The sequence below is a fragment of the Zosterops lateralis genome (assembly GCF_965231275.1).
Source record: "Zosterops lateralis genome assembly, chromosome: 2".
NCBI classification, from domain to species: domain Eukaryota; kingdom Metazoa; phylum Chordata; class Aves; order Passeriformes; family Zosteropidae; genus Zosterops; species Zosterops lateralis.
The window spans coordinates 10,971,107-10,990,980 of record NC_139763.1 but is presented as its reverse complement, the minus strand read 5'-3'; the positions used below and the strand labels follow the sequence as shown (position 1 = coordinate 10,990,980).

The 19,874-nt window shown below is 34.5% G+C and overlaps 1 protein-coding gene across 10 annotated transcripts in view; it reads right to left on the bottom strand.

Moving 5' to 3' along the window:
• The window catches only part of DMD (dystrophin), a gene marked incomplete at its 5' end in the record, with an annotated part of 1,168,120 nt that overhangs the window by 562,077 nt on the left and 586,169 nt on the right, over positions 1-19,874 (bottom strand). For all 10 annotated transcript variants that reach the window (XM_083855614.1, XM_083855615.1, XM_083855618.1 and 7 more), the window contains one exon: positions 12,589-12,761. In XM_083855614.1, the coding sequence (XP_083711740.1) occupies positions 12,589-12,761 (173 nt within the window). The remainder of the gene's footprint in view (positions 1-12,588; positions 12,762-19,874) is intronic.

Sequence of the window (19,874 nt, the reverse complement as noted above, 5' to 3'; positions counted from 1 at the left end):
GCTTACATTCTTGGTTTTTATTATTTTCTCTGAGAATGGAAGCAGAGGCATTCATTTCTACTCTTGGGAACATATGTTACAAATTATTGATTTTATGCCTATTTAAAGAACATTTAGAAAATTCTCAGCTATATTTCCCTTATATTTTGCTTTTCTTTAACTATGCTAACAGACAAAACATACAACTGTTGCTAGCCTATTTTTTCTTCAGTATATTCTTTCATTTTGTTTGTAGGAAATTCAATTTCACATTACCATATCACTTCTCAGTCCATATGATTTCTTTCTCAAAAGATATAAGGCTATCCTGAGATACATGCTGATAAACTCATAGGATCTGACACCTCTCATGCGTGTATTTCTGGGCATGTCTGAGTATCCCAATCATAATAATATTATTAGAACACAAGGCAAAAATTCAGTTCAAGTAGTTATGATCATTGCAGAAGAAAAGAGGGAACAGGGAAAAAGAAAACTCTCCCCCTCGTGGCAAGGAAGTAGCACAAGCCAGCTCCTTTCTTAGGTTGGTATTAAACATCAGTGTCAAACGTTCTGATCTGAACTAAAGGAATAATGTGCCTGATACACCAGTCAAAGGCCTCCTTTTTCCCAGGAAAATGAGTGCTCCAAAGCCCTATACCTCAAGACTAATTTGGCAAAACCACTTGGAAAGCTAAGCTTTATGGCAGCCAAGAACTATGCAAATAGGTTTTTTACCTAAAGCCACTAAACTTCCAGTTCTGCAGAATAAAGTGCTGCATTGGTCAATAAAATCTGGACCATAAAGCCTTATAAAGATTAAGTTTCTTCACCCTTTCTCCAAACGGTTCCAAATACAACTGCAATGTCTGTCAACCTGAGAGCAAAATTAGAATGGAGCAGCTAGAAGCACTTTCATACATGCATGCAACTACACACAAAGACAAATGTACAGAGGATTTACCTTGGAAGGCAAATTTATGGCCAGGAAAAAGAGTTCTGCAGCCAGACACAGCACTTTACAATAATAGCTAATAAAAATGGTGGAAGGAAGCTTTTTTGTTTAATAGTGATAGAAGAAAAATCAAACATTATCACTTTTGGAATTTTATTAACTAGAACTGACAATAAAGAGTTTGAAGGTTTGAAAGAAACATTGTGAGTAAAATGATGAAGTATGAGACTTAGAACACATTTCTGAAAACCTGCGTATATAGAAATGATATTCACAGTTTCTGGTTTGTTGAGAAACAGTGCTTCGTTTTCTGAAATTTTTAAAATCTTTAAAAGTTTAAGAAATCCAAGTCCATTCCTAGATTAGATGGACAGACACTGCAGGACCACAGAACAATAACCTCTGATTATTAACATATTCCAGAGGTCTATATCAAGCAGATTCTAGAGAGAGACTGCAGGAAGTCTTACTGATGAATGCATGAGACTTTAGATGTCTCAAAAGGAGAATACTTATACCAGAAGGTCCTGATTTCTTTGCAGGATTTTCCACCAGATGCAGTACCCCCTACCATTCAAATAAGCATTATGCATTTTCTTCATGAGTATAACATCAGAGTTTTATAAGAATAAAACTGCATAAAGTCTGAAAAATATAATGAACCTATAAAAAAGGAGAAGGATCAGCAGGATCCCCCTGCCCTTCGTGCTTATAGATATGATTGACCAAGGTGTCGTCCTAGAATTTGATAAGGGCAAGTCGAGAATTATGTCACAGAACTCAAACCCTACAAGTCTTTTCCCCCAGCCAGACTGCACCCAGGACACTGAGACAGCAAAGGCTTTACAGCCCAAGATGCCACTGGGTTTCTGGGCTGCAAGTCCATGTTGCCTGCTCATATCTAATTTTTCATCTACCAGCAACTCCAACAGGATTTTTCTAAAGTCCTCCATCACCCATCACAGTTAAATCAGAGGTGGAAAAGCCAACATGCTTAGTCACAGAGCTGCCGTTCAGAGGGATCTAGACAGGGCTGAGCCAACAGAAGCCCCAGTAAATTATTCAAGAAATGCAGTCCAGCACCTGTGAAGGAATAACCCTTTGCAAGAATATAGTTTGGAAATTGATTGGCTGGAAAGTAGCTTTTCAAAAGGGGATGTGGGGTCCTGTGGGCAGCAGGTGGGACATGAGCCAGCAGTGTGCCTTGTAACCAAAACAAACAAGTATATCCTGGGCTGCATTGGCAGCAGCATAGTCAGCAGACTGAGAGAAAAGACTGCCCTTCCTCACTCAGTTCTCATTGGACCAAATCCAGAGCACTGTGTACAGTTTTGCACTGGTCAAAACAGGACCTGAACGATCTGGAGAGGATTCAGCAGGACAACACCACAAAGTCATGGGGCTGGGGCACTTGTTCTGTGAGGAGGTCATTGAAGAGTTTCAGTCAGGCTCTTCAGAGGGATGCATAGTGTGAAGATGAAAGACAACAGGTATAAAAGCAAATGAGCAGTTTAGACTAGATATAGGGAAAAAAATATTGCACCATGAAGACAGTCAAGCTGTGGAACAGTTCCAAAGAGGTTGGTCAGTCTCTGTTGGTGAAGGTCTTTAAGACCCATCTGGCTAAAGTAACCTGGTCTACTAATGTTAACCATGTTTTGTGCAGAATGTTCGACTGAGAGAATCCCTGACAGCCCTTCCAACAGGAAGTGTTCTGTGATTGTATGACACTAACTAAGGAAATGAAAACTGTCTAAGTCACCATAGCTAGATTTACACAGCACTTTGATCAGTAGCTCAGGACAAAAAAAAAATAAAAATACAGGAGCAAGGTGTAATCACCCAGAGGTGAGTTGCTGCTAAAAGGGATTCTAGTGAATTTTTTTAGACTAATAGGCTAAGAAAATACAACCTAAGGAAATGAAACTTCAGTGATTATGTTGTCCATCATTTATTTACAAGAATAAATTTTCTAGCCTTTTAGCCAATTTCAGCCAAATCTGAGAGAGAAGTCTCAGAGGTAATTGTGCTGTTATAGGATTTTGTAAAATTGGTTGCTGGAGAGAAGAAAGAACATTTTACTTGTTTTAACACTCAAAAAAACCCAAGCAGAGGGTCCCTGAGTTCCATTTTGATTGGCAACTGTATTCCAGCCATCCAGCTAATGCATGCACAGATGCAAAATACAGGTAAGCTCTATTCTATGGGAATTACATGTGAATTTTTTGCTTTATTGTTTTTCAATCTTAGCACCCACATCTTTTTAATTTTTTGCTATCATACGAGACTTGTAGACAGAAAGAATAAATCAGATAATCTGAGTAGAACTGAGGATATACAATCTTATAGTGTTATCCTTATGTTGCCCTAATAGATAGAGAATTGCCTCAAGGTCTTAATGGAGTTATTACTAAACCAAATTTTCCTGAGTGATATCAGCCTTAATGATATAGGAGAGCAGCAAAATAATTGTCACTCATTTTATTTTAGTGTAACTGTTGAAAGAACATTTTCAACCTTACGCTAAGAATCAATCTCTCTTTTACTAGAAAAGCAACTAGACACTTAAAATAATTACCAATCAGATGAAATAATGAAAGTCTAATCCAGAAGGAAACTATATATTCCAGGAAGAAACAAAGACTATCACATTGGAAAGAACTACTTGCAATGCATCTATGGCACAGTCCCCTGCAGAAACTCAGGAGATAAGGAGTTAAGCATGTCTCAAACACCAACAGCCATGGAGGCAACCAAGGGTTGGTGGTGAGAACACACTGTGAGTAAGAACAGCATGTGGCTGAAGACAGGGCCAGGCAGAGGTAGGGCAGCACTTTCCTGGGACAATTGTCCTTGTTCTGGCTCCTGGAGTGAAGAACAACACAGTACAGGGCAAGAATGAGGTCGAGCAGAGGGCATGGACTGTTGGCCAAAGGACAGCTCAGTAGTCTTTATTCCCCAATCAAGACTCCTCAAGTCTCCCACAAACTCTCTGACCTATTTTCAGAGAGGTCTGGAACAAACTGATGATGATAACTAATTTGTATAGAAAGCAAGAAACTTAGCTCTGGGGTGGGGAAAACCTAGTTTTAAAAAGGTGCCTCCACAAAGCCTGAGTGGTGCTCACCCCATCAGCTGGATCCCTGCAGCTCTTTCTCTTTCTTTCTCTCTTTCTCTTTCTTTTCTTTCTCTTTTTTTTTCTTTCTCTTCTTCTTTCATTCTCTCTCTTTCTTTTTCTCTCTCTACCTCTCTTAAATTTCTTTCTTCCTCTTCTCTTTCACTTGACCTCTAAGTCAAAACACACCACTGTGCACTTATACTATATTATACCAATTTCCACCATGTGTATAATTTAGTAATAAAATATTGTAAGTGTTTATGGCCCATCTGAATTTTTGTTGTTCCTTTTTGAAAATAGCATCTATAAATCTAGGGTACTCACTTCCTTTTAAGGATGGGATGCCACAGTCCCCCCAAAATAACAGCAAATAGAAAACAGATATTTTGCTTACTCTTACAAAACATCCCTGCAATACTCTGCTTCAATTTAAGAAGGAAGCTTTTTTTCCTATGTAAAACAATATTCACAGTTCCACAGACAAATTAAAAAAAAAAATTAAAAAGGCTAAATTAATCACAAGGGTCAAAATTTTGGAGACCAGAATCTAGTCTATTAATGTGTAGTGTACCGAGTGCTATAAGAATTAGATAAAGTAAACTGTTTTTGTCAGTTCCATTGCCATAACATTTTAGATAACACCAGAAATATTGACTAGCTTTCACCAAAATCACCTCAAACACTGACATGCCCATAAAGAAAAGAAAAATTGAAAGCTGAGCACCCCCAATGAATTACTGAAGGTCACCAGGACAGAAAGCTGAACCTTGTAATCTCAAAACTATTAGTACCAAGGTCTATGACTAACACAAAACTTGCTGCTTTCTACTCTAAACATAATGTGTGTCTTCTTTGTCTCTTTGCCACATAGGGCTATATGTAATACATTTAATAAAAGATAAAAGCTCCTTTCAAACTGCCTTGGAGGAAGAAAGAGAAAATTATATTTATTAGATGACAGCAACAACATGTACTGAGACCTGAGAAACAACAGTGATGAAAACTGTATAAAACAGAAAACTGTAACTTCTGACTTTAGCTACAGATGTTAAAAGACTAGGCTCCCTCTACTGTCAAAAATGCTTTCCCAGGAGGTACTTACAGGGAGGTGCACCATGGCAACTAGAGAGCAGTGATTCCTTAAAAAGCTTCAAGGGAATTCTGCAAAGGAGCTCCCCTTAGTACATCCAATATGCATTGGACCTAATGGCAGCTCCTGCAACCTCATCCTTCATCCAGTGCACAGCTGACCCAGCTAAATATTCATCCAGCTAAAAGATTCTGGCACAGCACAATGCAATGATTCAATACCAGCAGTGAAAGTACACCTTATTTGTCAACACTTACAGCAGGTAATAGAAGTCACTGCAAATAAAGCTTGAGACCTGAGGATATCCTGCAGTTCTCTTAGGCTATATCTACATGGATGGATGCAGCTAAGCATGAATGAGCTCTGCCTGTGCTTTGAGATGGCTGGCTATAAATCAGGACTATCTGTGAATGCACTAACATAGCACTGCCCCTAAAGCAAGTATACCCTTCATTCCAGCTGTGTCTCACAGCTTATGACACTGACCACGATGACATTTTTTTTTGTGTATCTGACATGAAGTCCCAAGACAGTTCACATCCAGATGGCTCAGAGTCTATTTGCTTCTGCCTGCATTTCTCTTCATACATATTTGCATTCCCATAGTTCTACAGCCCACATATCCATGACTAAGCCATAACATTTCCCAGACATTTCAGTGAAAATCTTTGTTTGTACAGCAGAAAAAGGCTCTACAATAATTCCTGTATGAATGTGGTGCAGTTTTGTCACTGAGCATTTTACAGGAAAGTTATGCTAAGTTATGCTAATTGTCAGGCTTGAGGGTTGGTGATTTTAAAACATACAAGATTCTTTTTCAGCTGAAACACTTTCACAGCACAAACACATGCAAGATTATCTCCTCTACTTATTAAAAGAAATTCTGAATTCATTTTCACCTCATTTTACAACATAGTCACCTTAAATTCCCATACCAAGAATTTTCTGTTTTAAACTCTTTAATTACACTATGACAGTGATTTAATAAACATAGGTCTTTTCCCAAAAGCTACAGTGTTATTTATTATCCTGACTCAAATTTGCTATTTAAGTTTTACAAACAATTTTCGATTTTACTTATAGCTGTTCCGTTTCGAAGATGATCTTATATAAAGTGCCTCATGAAAAGAGACATTTTAATGGCCATATACAAGTTAAAACAATATTTTCCAGCTTTGCTATAAATTTAATCTTTTTTTTATAAAACAGGCCACAAAAGTATTTCTATATATGTGTTTCTTTACATTATAAAAATTGACAGAAAGGTCTATCTAGATTGTCCATAATAAAACATTTATATGTTATATTACACCTGCTTGTTATACATTATTTTATACTTATTTGCAAGCAATTAAGCAACCAATGAAACTTAGCAATACATTAACTTGATGGTGCAATATTATGGGGGCAAATTAAGTGGCAAATTTTTAGCAAGAATTTGATTATAAAGCAACTACTATGGAGATCATTTTTGTACAGTAAGCAGGGAGTGGAAGTAAATTAACAACTAATGCTGGCTGTAAGAGTCAAGCATTATAAGCTGCCCTATTCAAAATCTAAATGAACAATTTGAGTCACTGTAAAAGAAAGCAAGGGAAAAAAAACAACCTACCCTGCGTGTAACTAAGGCATGGTAGCTATTCTGAGATTAACATGAAAGGAAATAATTTTCTTCTCTCGTAGGGGATGAACTAATCTGTTCTGGTTTTCACTTTCACCTTGAATCCTGAGCCAAGGGTAATTCTAATAACAAGACTTACAACCTCAACAGAAATATAACAGCTATTTTTTTTTTTTTTTTTAGAAGAGAACAGCCAATATTTCTCACTTTCTCTTAAAATACCGATGCCTTCCACTAGTTGCTCTTCTACCTGTACTGAAACAAAGCCAGGAAACATTCTTTTTTGTCATTTACTTTGTCAGAGTTAAAGCAAGCACAAAGAAATGCTGACTGGGCTTAGTGAAAGAGATATATAAGAACACATTTAGATATAAATTAAACTGCATTGTTTTGTTATATTTTCTAGCTTAAGATTAATCTCTCCTAATTTTATCTATCCAAAAGTAATGTCTCTAGTCTTATCTTGTCTGGTCTCCCAGAGGAGTCAGCAGACCTTATATATATAGTGCAGGTTACCTGTGAAATGATTGCCTGGCAGTGTTTAATTGAGAAAGAACATAGGCAAGCACTGTAAAATAGGTAACTAAAACTTGGATAGTTAAAGGTAGGTCACACGACTTACATCTTCAACGACCTCACATTTACAGAGCATTGTTAGTGCCACAGATGGAAATTAGAAATCCTCAACTAAGAAACTCTGGGAAGGAAAACAAATAGACTGCATCATAGTATGTCTAATTAAAATTAAAGAACCACCTAAAATAATTCTTTTTTGATCTTCCTTGAGATAGATATGGTTCTCAAGGCTACAAAACCATTTTATTAAAAGTTCTAAATGTGCCACTTTCATCTTTCTTTGCAAGGCTAAATAGTTGTATAATTAACAGTCACAAGGGGATTCAGACCTAAGCATGGTTTTATAATGGAATGTTAATGAAAAATCCATACAAGATTGGCATGGGATGAATGAGAGAGTTGGACGCCTCTGAAGTAAGAGGTTGAGACCATGAAAGAAGGGTTGAGGTATCTAAATGTTTCTGGAAATCTATATTAAATAAAATAATTTCCTTAGTGTTCTAATATCTGGGTTTACACTTGTGAGTTACCTATTGATACTACTCCAACAAAAATCTCATACTGTAAAAAGATAAATATACTCTCAATACACCACTTGGGCTGAATGCAGATCTCTTAATATTACATCTCTATAATTCCTACTAAGCAAGAAGAGCACGGAAACTGGATCTGATTCAGATACCATAGACAGGCATGTCCTCAAGACTTACTGGATCTGCAGTAATTCAGAACATAGGCAGGTTACTTACATTTGAAAAATTAATGTATCTCATTTCTTTTTTCTAATATCTTGATCCATGGATCGGATTAGCTCTCAACTCAAAAGAATATTTATCAGTAAGGGTTTATGACATTTCCTACTATGTGGTCTTAGAAATATTACCACAAAATTGTATTTCTCTGACAATTAATCAATTCTTTATTTATAATAGATGTTTTTCCTTCGGCCTTACCAAGCTAAACAACAGCTAATTTAAGGTTATTCAGAAGAGTTGACAGTTGTACTGTTATCCAAAAATGAAACTAATTCTTACTACAAACCTATTAACTATTTCTTTATGGTTTACTCTTGTTACTATAAAAATTGCTAGCTGTCTGTGAATTTTATAAAGCTGTCAATGTATTTTTATTATCATTATTACGGATTTGGGTTTTTTTCTGATACAAGATTTGCATTTCACTTTTTTCTACTTTTCAGAATTATAAAGAAGCACTTTCTAAGGATATCTCATATCAACTTCCCCATATTCTCTCACAACATCTAATTTTTAGTGGATTTGATATTAATTAAATGTGCATTAATATAGTCTGTAATGTAGGCCCTGGAAGATAATTCTTAAATAAGACATGAAAAAGGCAAAAATTAGTTGCCTGGCATTAATATGAGAGGTTCATTAGAATTTTAATTCATCATCAAGAAACAGATTCAAAAATATTCAAGATCTACAATATCTATAAAATTTTTGTAGTTTGCTTTTGAATTATATTCGAGTATTTTTCTATTTTTTTCTGCCTTGTATGTCTTCTTTTTTCTTCCTCTCTTTTGTTGTGGTTTTCTTTTTTTTTTGGGGGGGGGGGGGTTGTTTTTGGTTTTGGGTTGTGGTTTTTTTTTTTTTTTGTTTGTTTTTTTTTTTGGGTTTTTTTTGGTTTTTTTACATTCTCATCTGCAATTGCTAAAGAAATATTTTAAATTAACATCTATTCTGGAAAACTTTGTTGCACTTCATTGATTCAATTATTTCTGGCAGTTTCAGTGCTCCCTTAATTGTAGGGAGCACTTGTTTACAAAAGCAAGACTTAGGCATAAATATCCTGGGAAGACAATACCCTGAAAAGACAAACAAGATCTTTTAAGATCTTTTACAAGTGGCATGCTGATAAGATAAAAAGTCATATAAGACAGTAATTTAAAAGTCTGTCTTCTATTGTGGTCTTTTTCCAAAAATTATATGTTATCATTTAAGGTATACAGGGACCTGGTGTTAGTGTCACGTCATAAATAATCATGATTAATACAAAAAAAACCCTAGTATTTAAGATTGCTGGAAAGAAGAAAGATTTTTGTGAAATTCTGGTACAAGGACAGAAAAAACTGTGGCATCGGAGTGACTATTCTTACTGGCACTGAAACTTTACCTTTTAAAATTCAGATTCTATTATCTTAATACAACTGTTGGAAAAGATAACATAAAAATTTAGTATCAAGCAAAGGTTGAAGTTATAAATTAAATCATAAATTGCTCTTTAGCTCACAAAAGACAAATCATGCCAACTGCTGTTTCCTAGAGTTTGCTTTACACTCATAAAACTGAAACCAAGGAAAGAAATTCCACTTGGTGTAAGATGATGTCACTCCCATTTATTTGTTGGAAACACAATGAGTTACCACATTCTGAAATTGATTGGAACAGAAAAGAAAGTCACTACTATCAAAGAACAATACTTAGATATAGCCTTAGATATAGCCTTAAGTCTTTATAGACTTAAAAAATTAGTGAAGATTAATGTTTCACTATATTTCTGAAAAAGTAAAAGTTTGCATTCATCCTAGACTTCTAAACCCACTGGAGGAGTATTCCAGGATGACCACAGCATTTTTGGGGTTTTTTTCTAATGAAATTTGGAAATTATAGTACAGTAGGTACATTATAAACTCTTATTTAAATACAGGAAACATGCAAAAGTAACACTGTGAAATAAGGTTTTGAAATACTGTAGAAGAACTGCACTTGTAAAGCTGTTTGAGTGCTTACCATTCATAGTGTATTTCTGTCAACTGGCACAGGCTTTGCTACAAAGCAAACTGAAAATCTATTTTGATTTCTAATTAAAAGGAACTCACTCTAGAGTTAATTACAAAGTACCTAGATATGAATCAGGACTTCTAGGAAATCAATTTCACACAAAAGAATGCAACATGAAGGTTTCTAATGGCTTATGTAAGATTTAGAGTAAGCTCTCTGCTGGTAACTGCAGTGGTATGGAAAGTTGCTTTGTTCTTCCATCTGTCGTGGTGATAGTTGACTTTTCATTTATTAAAATAATAATTTCCATGCTATTACAAGCCTTTGATTTCATAAAACTAATATTCAGAAATGAACATAGTTCCAGTATATTTGCTCCTGGTACCTTTCAAACATGGAATACTCCTGTTCACTTAGACACGCTCCCTCAAAAGCAAGACAGCTCCAGTAATAATTCCAAAACTGTCCTGTAGCATCATCGTCAATAGCACATCTCCTAAACACAGCTTCATCCATGTCACAAGGGCAGAGTTACACTGATAATTTCACCTCTTACAGACACAAACTGCTAGAAGTAAAATGCTAAAGGCCATATTGTCTTCCTTCACTCATCCCTTGGATTTGGTGCAGTCCATACGCACCTCACAAAACAGCAGGAGCTATAGGGACCATCTGGAGTTCAAACAAAACCTCTTAAACAGCTACCCAGTAAGGCTGACACCAAACTCAAAAGATTTATAAGAAAAAAGAAAGGTGTGTGACTCAGACAGCAGTCAAGCTTATCATCACCTTGAGTTGCTGTCCATCATACTGAAAGAGGATAAGTCCCCAGGGAAATGCCAGCTGGACAGTAATCATACTTTACAGATCTCTAGTGCCTTTATCTGATGACCTCGAAATACTTGACAAGCACCAATTCATTTCACCTCACAAGACTTCTGCTGCTGGCTAAATACCACTATAGCCTAAATAATGAATAATTGAGTGTCAGTGATGATAGTCCAAGCTTTCAACTCACAGCAAATTGCTGCCCTTGCTATGCACCAGCAGCTGAAAATGCATGTGAGGAGATTCCAAAAGTTTCTCAGAGACTGGTCTACTAAAACAGTAACAGGCTGGGAAAAGCCAGTCTCTAGGGAAAGGAGATTCCAAAGGTTTCTCGGAGCTTACTAAACCAGTAAGACTTTGGGCAAAGCCAGTCTCTGGGAAAAGCTCAAGAACAAATATCTCCTGGTCTTATTATCTGTGTGAATAGATTTTCTTCAACCTCTTTTCTAATTTATCCTTCACTTTTGTACATGGCATCACGACTTACAAGGACTTTTCTTACCACACCAGAAAAAGACTTGCTATTTGAAAAAAAACAAAACCAAAATAACAACAGGCATCGAAGACGAATTTGTAAACTTTACCAGATTATAAATGTCTCAGTTTCTTACACTCTAAATGCTGAGACAAAGCAAACATGACACAAAGATTACTGACTTAGATTTTTTACTATTAATCTCTCTCTGATTATTATTTTCTTAAGCTTTACTCTTTTCTCTCTCCAGCAATTTAAAATCAAAGCTAGTGACTGGCTGACAGTGGAAATAATGTCTCTATGAATCTGCAAAGTGACAGCTGTTTACCAATATTTCTAAACAAAGAAAACATGAACGTTACCAAGGATTGGATTGTAGAACAAAGTCAGTGCAGGCTAAACCCACATGAAGTATTTTTTTCCTTCCAGTAACCACTGATGTGTTTAGAATTGCATCACATTCTATCATTAATGCAGTAATTATTTGCACATTAAGCTAATTTGTTTTTGTATAATAATGACAAAGGTTTTAACAATATTTTCTTAGATAAGTGATATTCCAAAACATATGTGTAGTGCAAAACGTGATATTCTAGCAAATATCAATCTATTGTCTTTTGAGGTGGCATATCAAATAAAAATTTTACTGTCAAGTTTTCAGCATTGCCTGAAGAGCCAATTTTGTAAAATTCTTTCTAATGGAAAGTTTCAATGACTGGAACTAGTGACATATAGATACAAACATACATAATGATTTTCATTATCAGATTAATGTTATTCATTCTCAGAATTGTCAAGGACTTTTCTGTGGTAACTCAATTCTTGAAACTATGAATTTTTAATCTAAGACAAAGTTATTTGTTAACTCTTAAATACTCCTGCTGGAAAAAAAGTATATCTCATAAATCATAGCAACTTATGTACCATATACATAGCAGTTTATGTATATTATATACATAATATACTATTATGCATATTGTACTAGTTCAATGGTTCCATGCAAGGGATAGCTTGTAAAAATATTTTCATATTTTCAGTTTTACAAAAATGCCCACAAATTAAATTACAATTCCATATAAATGTTCTATGCTTAGTTAGAAGAAAGTATTGTTTGTGACAAAAAGAAGCAAAAAGTACAGTCATCAACACTAGGCCAAATATTAAAGAAAGCCATCAGAAAGAGCAAGTTTTAAGTTACTTACGCCTGTCGGTCCCTGTACGTCTTGTTAACTTTCTCCCACTCCACATTAAGTTGAGTCAGCTTTTCTTGTATATTTGCTGCTTCCTTTGGTGTAACATTTTTCAAAGCCAGTGTCTTCTTGTTGTTAATAAGTTCTACATGACCCTGCAGTCTCCCCAGGCTATCCTTAATGCTCTGTAATAAAGATTTTAAAAAATAATAACAAAACAATGTTTTTATAAATAACAAATAATAGTTCATGAGCAAAAGAAATTGGGAAAAAAATAATTAATTAATTAAGCCATAATTAGTGGCTAATTAAACCATAACATTGATAATAAGACTAATTTTACAATAACCTGGTATAATAACTGACTGTCCATCCTTTCTTTGAAAACTGAATGAAATATATCATAGGAAGGTGACAGTTGGAGGGGAAATAAAGTGCTATTAACTCAAAAGTTTTGCATGTCAGTATTTGCATTCCTGACCTTTCCATTCCTTTTACTTCCCAATTCAGAAACCATTCCTTGGAGCAATGGCCAGGAAAAGAGCCTGAGCCTTGCAGCCCCAGGTGGAGCCTGCTGAGGTACTGAGATGATTTTGTGGTGTGCAATGTGACCAGTGTGGAGTTGCAGAAGAACTGAGCAAGATGCAGGAAGAAAATCTTTAATAACAACACAAAACCAATTATCTGGCAAACCAAAAATATTGGACATTAATTCAACTCAGATGACAAAAAGGCATAAACTTGGTACAAAAATGAAACTGTAGAATCTCATGTCTCTGGGACATGACACTAATGAAAAAAATCACGTCCCTTGATGAGTTTTGGTTCAACTAGAAAAATGATGGGTTTCTTTTTCACTATCCAAGTTTCCTAGAATGAGGTAAACAAATGTCTTGCAATCAATCTATACAAATGAATTAATATAAATGTATGGTAGACATTTAGCAAAGGAAATTTCACACTCACTGATTTAAATAAACCATAGCTTTAAATATTTGGGGTTTTAGACATGGAATATCACAGAGCTTCAGTAATAATTTAGAAGGGAAAAAAAATCAAAAATCTATCTCCTTTAATGTAAAACAAGTTACTCTTAACTTAAACAAATTAATCTTACCTCTCCAAAAATCTCATCACTTTTGTCTCCTCTCATGTAGGTCTTTTTTACATGCCCTTCTTTAAATATTTTCAAACTATTTACTTTTAAACTATTTAGTATCCTTTTCAGATTAAATATGATACATACAGCCAAGCTGTACTTCTTACTGAGAAAGTGTTCTATAATTTAAAAAATGTTATTATGGAACAACAGCTAAAAATAGCTAAAAATAGACACTGAGAAATTATTTTGAAGGTACAATTCAGTGCATATTAAAGTGTGTTATCCAAAATTCTAAAGTAGCTAACAGGTTGAAATTTTTTACCACGTCACTGCTGATTTATTTTGCTTTCAGTTGTTCATTCCTTTTCCTGGTCTTAATCAAACTAAATAGTAATTTTCAATTTGTTCCAATTTACTGAAGAGTATCAAACCACTTTAAAACTGCATCAAACAATACTAATTTTCATGCTGGTTTTAAAGCGTTGCTCTACTAGTAACCCTCTATGTATAAAATTTAGTATACTCAAAAATGTAGAGATGTCCACAGCTACTAGAAAGAGATTGTAAGTCTTGGAAAGCCATTTATAAGCTGGGCAGCTTGAACCAAACGGAAGCATTTCCTAGTCCATGAGCAGGGAGGCCTTTTCTCTCTCCTGCCTTTCTTTAACTTTTGGAGTCTAATACTTGTCTGCTGTGAATGTTGATTTGGCTTCTAACTCTGCATTTCCTGATTTTCCTTAATAAACTTGCATGATGTCCATGTAGACTGTACTTATCATTTCCTCTTCATTCAACATTTATGAATTCTGATTCAACAAATGGGTTGGGTGGTTTTTTTTCAATAATCACACAGTCCACACCATCTCATGGCTAGTCAAGTTCACAATTCTATTGTAATGAATTTGATTTAAAACCACTTTTTTAGAACCATGGGTATGACAGAGTGTACTGGTGTATTACTAGTAGTACTAATACAAAGCAACAGGGATTTAGGGATAATTATCCAAATTGTTTTCTCCTCCAAATTGCTGGATAAATATTTTAAAACCCCAAAGAACTTAATAAAAAAATCTGAATAACACTTGAAGTGACAAAATTGGTTGTAATTTTTTTTCACTAATTAAAGTTATTACACTGCATTTACTACTTTGTAAAATATAAGACTTGAAGTCCTTACGTAAATGTGAAGGCAGTGCATTGAAATAATTGTGTGCAAAACCACCCTGCAAAACAAAAGAAAAAATACTTTGGGTTCCCTGGGTTCCTAGAGCTCTAGCACTATAAAATGGTATTTGATGGGGAAAAAAAAAAAAAAAAAAGAATAAAAATTAAAAGAAAAAACAAAACCAAAACACCGAAAAACCAAACAAAAAACAACACAACAACAAAATAACAAAAAACAACCACAAAGAAAAGACATTCCATAACATCCCTCACATGAACAATAATTAGAATTTTTAGGTCTTGAGAAACGTGACTTACACTTAGCAGACTAAATGAATATTTATAAATCAAAAGAGAATGGTAAATGCCTTGTCTCTGGAATGAGTCTCAATAAGTTACATGTTTCCTCCTTGTCAGCAATCTATCGTGTGGAGGGAAGGCTGGCTGGGTTTGTGTCATTACTCAACAAATCTCATCTGACTTTCCCAAAAAAAGGTCTCACACTCAATGTTCCTTACTCAGGTCTACTTAAATCTTTGTTTTACACATTCAGGGCATGGATAATTCAGATATTCAATGTTATTAATCTGAAGATAAGAAATATCAGATGATAAATAGATAAAATACCTCCAAATACTCCAAGATTATATCCCATGCATATGAAGGAGGCAGCATCTTCACAAAACCTCATCCCTGACTGAAAATTTGTATATTTAAAGAACAGAAGAAAATGTAATTGAAATGTTTTAAGCTGCCAGGACATACTTAAGCATCCCAGTGCAGTGGCCTTCTTTAGGTCTGCATATCCGCTCACCTGAGCCACCCAATAAGGCACTTTTGTGTTCAACATGTTTAAGTAATCAAATGAAGAGCTATACATGTGCCTATGTATATTAAAATTTTAGGCCTTTTCAACCAAGTAGATCAATTTTCTAAATATTAAAAATAGATTAAATACATCTAAGCACTTCAGAATTTGTAAGGGATATATCCCTTAATGTTTAAAATTAGTGGCCTATGAAAAAGGTATAGAATTTTTATGTCAGATTTTTGCTTTTGTTTAGAGCACAGCTGCTACAGACAGAACAAGATGATACAGCTGATGTGCTGTAAAGGAGTAAAAAAAAAAAAAAAACCAAACCAAAACCAAAACCAAAACCAAAACCAAAACCAAAACCAAAAAAAAAAAAAACAAAAAAAAACACCAAAAACAAAACAAAACAAAACAAAACAAAACAAAAAAAAAAAAAAACAAAAACAAAAACAAAAACAAAAAAAAAACAAAAAAAAAAACAAACAAACAAAAAAGAAACTCTGTATATATACACAGGTACACATTTACTCATGTATCTCACACATATTCTGCCTTTCCCTTTCATGATGAAGAGAATGATCTGCAAGCGGTTATCAGCAATGCCTGGGGAGATTTTGTAACATAGTTAACAGAAGAAAACACAGCTTTAATTTTTTAGAAAAAAAAGGATAACAGAAAATCATTAGCTGCTGAAGTGACAGTAGCCTTTAGGGACTGATCCATCTCATTGCTCTTAAAAAGAGAAATCCGAGTGCTAGAGACTCAAGCCCCAGTTCATTTTCACTACCTGGAATTTGTCTTTATCTGCCAGAGAAAGACAACTTCCTGTAAAAAAATCAGTTCCTTGGCTATTTGTGTACAAATCTGTCACCAAGCACAGTGTTACTGACAGATCTATTTGGAGAGTGCATGTGAGCACACTCAGTTCTAAGTTACGGTTAATTGGGTTTTATTGAGCTGCAGCAGAAAATCCCTCTGAATTTCACATTACGTGATGATTCTTGATAAGAATCCCTTGGTACACACCAAATACATATTCTGATGTGTAAAATTAAAAATACATTTTTCTACATTCCAAAAACTTGTAGAATTATGATTTATATGTATAGCAGATTCATTACAATATTTCATGCTTTTTGTACTAAAACGAAATCCAGTAACAGCACAGTTGTTAGTAATCATGGATGGCCGGAAAAATTCCACAAATTAATTACAATTTTAAAATCTGTATAGAAATATGAGTTACAATATCTAGTACGGGTATGACTGGCTTCATAAACCATTTTAAAAGAGGATTCTTGCTGCCAGAATCCTGGATGTGTGATGCATACAATGAATTTTTGTATTCTGAAATATGACATAGTAGGAAACACTGCAAAAAAACCTGCTCTGTCAGTACATGAAGGATTATCAAAGGAAAAAAAAAAAAAGAAGAGAAAAGATGAATCAGAGCATTAAAATATCTATATTTAAAAATAACATGGAAACCTACGCAATTTTTAATGAACTAAACAAAAGCCCTAAGGGAAATACAGAAGAAGATGAACTAGAAGCAGAATTGTTAGAGTGATTATGCAAGACATACATTCATCTTACATATATAAGAAATCTCTTCCTCAGAACCAGATGGCTTTCCATATTAAAAGTATGACATCATTAAAAAATATGATAGCTAAGTGCATAATCATATTCTACAATAAGATGTTCCTGCCAAAATTAAGAATATGAAGGAAAAAAGAAAGAGACACTAATATGTACTGGCTTACTGCAGGTCTGCTGTATAATTATGTAATACAAGTAACCACAGGAAGTAAGTTTTGAATTCAAAGTTAAAAGAATTAAGCAATGAATAGGCACAACTATGCCACGTCTATGAGAGTGATCCCTAAAAATTCTACTAGCAACTTTTTCATATATGGTTCTGAATTAGACTTCTTAAATTCCAGGTATGCTGTTTCATTCTGAAACAATTTTCCTATGTGTTAGCAAAGAGAAATATGTGCTAGTTTTATTCTCTAGTTAATCATTGCATTTATTTCACTCTATACATCTCCCATTAAATAATCTGGAGCTCAAACAAGTCAACTACCTTGCATGAGATAATCATTACACAGGAAAACTTTGTCTTAGTATGAACAATATAACCATATTAAGTAGAATATATGCAAATTTTTCATAAACCATTTTGAAAGAGGTTTTACAAAAAGAAATTTTTGCACTGATTTAACTTCTAGGAAACATTTGAACCATAATTTGCAAGGAAAGATAATTAGCTAAAATATGAAGACATTTTATCCCTACTTTTTTCATGGAATGGAATCCATTGTATTCACAATCAATCATACACAGGGAGCTCAAAGGTTGTGAACTCCATCAATATGAACATCATCAGTAGCAGACAGAAATAATGTCTGTGCTTACAACAACAGTTGTCCTGTTTTGAGTATGTATCAGGCCAAGTTTACTAATCCATCAATCCATGAACCACAATTTTCTGTACAATCAACTCAAGTTTCATCTTTGACAGAACTCTAATATTTAAATTGTTTGCTAAATACTGTCAGCACAGTGATATAGAAAAGCTGAGGTACTGTATGTCATAATACTTGAAAGAGCTTGTAATGGGATGATGAAATATTGCAATGCTCATTTTATGAGATGAAGTGACAAGACTTGGTTTGCCTATCTGACTTTTCCACTCCCTAAAGCTTAAAATGAAGAGAAAAAAATTCCTATGAGCTGGTTTCAGCAAATACACTAAATGTGCTCATTAAAGTATTACAGTTTAGTAAATGTTAGAAGCTACCAAAGTTTTGCTGCAAAACCTCATCTTTTAGTATTTCACATGACTTTGATATAAAAAGTCAAAGCTATGACAATTGATATTAGCAATTTTTAATTTGTATTCAATATTTATCCTATTTTATAATGAGCAATCATGTTTGTCTTATTAAACATATTTACTCTGGAGAAAATGTTCAAAGCTGTTACCACTGATTCTTGTAAATAAACTTATTTTTCCTTTTACCGATTAATTAAAATGGATTCTTTCTGAATGGGAGTGAAAAAAAATCAAAAGCTCAGTTTTAAAACACAGAGCTATTCATGACAGTTCTGTAATTTGATTCATGCAAATCTGTCAGAGAAAAAAAATCAACGACAATTTAATTTCAAACCTTTCCCAACCAGCTGCTGAACAATTTCTGCACTACTTTCCTGTTTTTACTGCAGGATAATGACAATGATGGATGCTTTTCCTTGGAAATAAATATTCATTAAGCAAGCTGAGTTCAAACCTATACCCTTCCAAAAGCCCACGAATGTGCAAGACCCATTTGCCTCTTCTAAGAGATTTATTTTGGAGGAAGATGGAACTGTGCCCACAAATGCATCTCATAACAATTTAATAGTTCAGTTAAATTAAACCTATGGTAGTACTTGGTTGTAACCTCGGTAATCAATATTATTAAAGTTGGTGTCGACTCCAATAATACCAAATATATGTGGGTGAACAACAGATTACTTATGGATATAAATCAGATAAAGCTAGCCCAAATGTAAGGCATTAAGAAGAACTAAAAGGAAGTAAACTTCCTGAGGTAGACTACTGTTTCTTCATCCAATCTATTAGTGAACAGAAGTTAATTAACAAGGATCTAACAGGCACTCATTAGCTGTGATTTACATAGTATATGACTAGTTTTTTGTTTATTTTTTGTTGGGTTTTTGTGTGGAGGATATTGTTTAAAATTAAGAATGACAATTAGATTGGCACGTTTTGTGCTTCAGTCCTCTGACTTTAATTTACTGGTACTGAATCAGAAGTGGTAAAAGAAACAGCTACTAGTATTTGACACCCATTGATTGACATCTTATCACCAGTTCTGTGCTTCCTTTGATCCAACACTCCCCCGTTACGCTTCACTACCCAACTCTACTGCCTTGTTGGAAACTGAAAACATCCTGATTTTCACAGGCTGATAAGAATATTTGTGTGTGTGCACATGTGTGTATCCAAATGCCTAAAATATATATCTATGAATGCATAAGCATTATTAACAGATGTGATTTTACAGAAGCTAATAGCAGCATATAGATATTGTCACATATCCTCTGACGTGGAAAGAGATAAATGGGCTCACACAGAGGAAAATTCAGAGCATATAGCCAGAGCCACTGCCCTGATTCTCTAATCTCCTTTCTTATAGCTGACTGTAG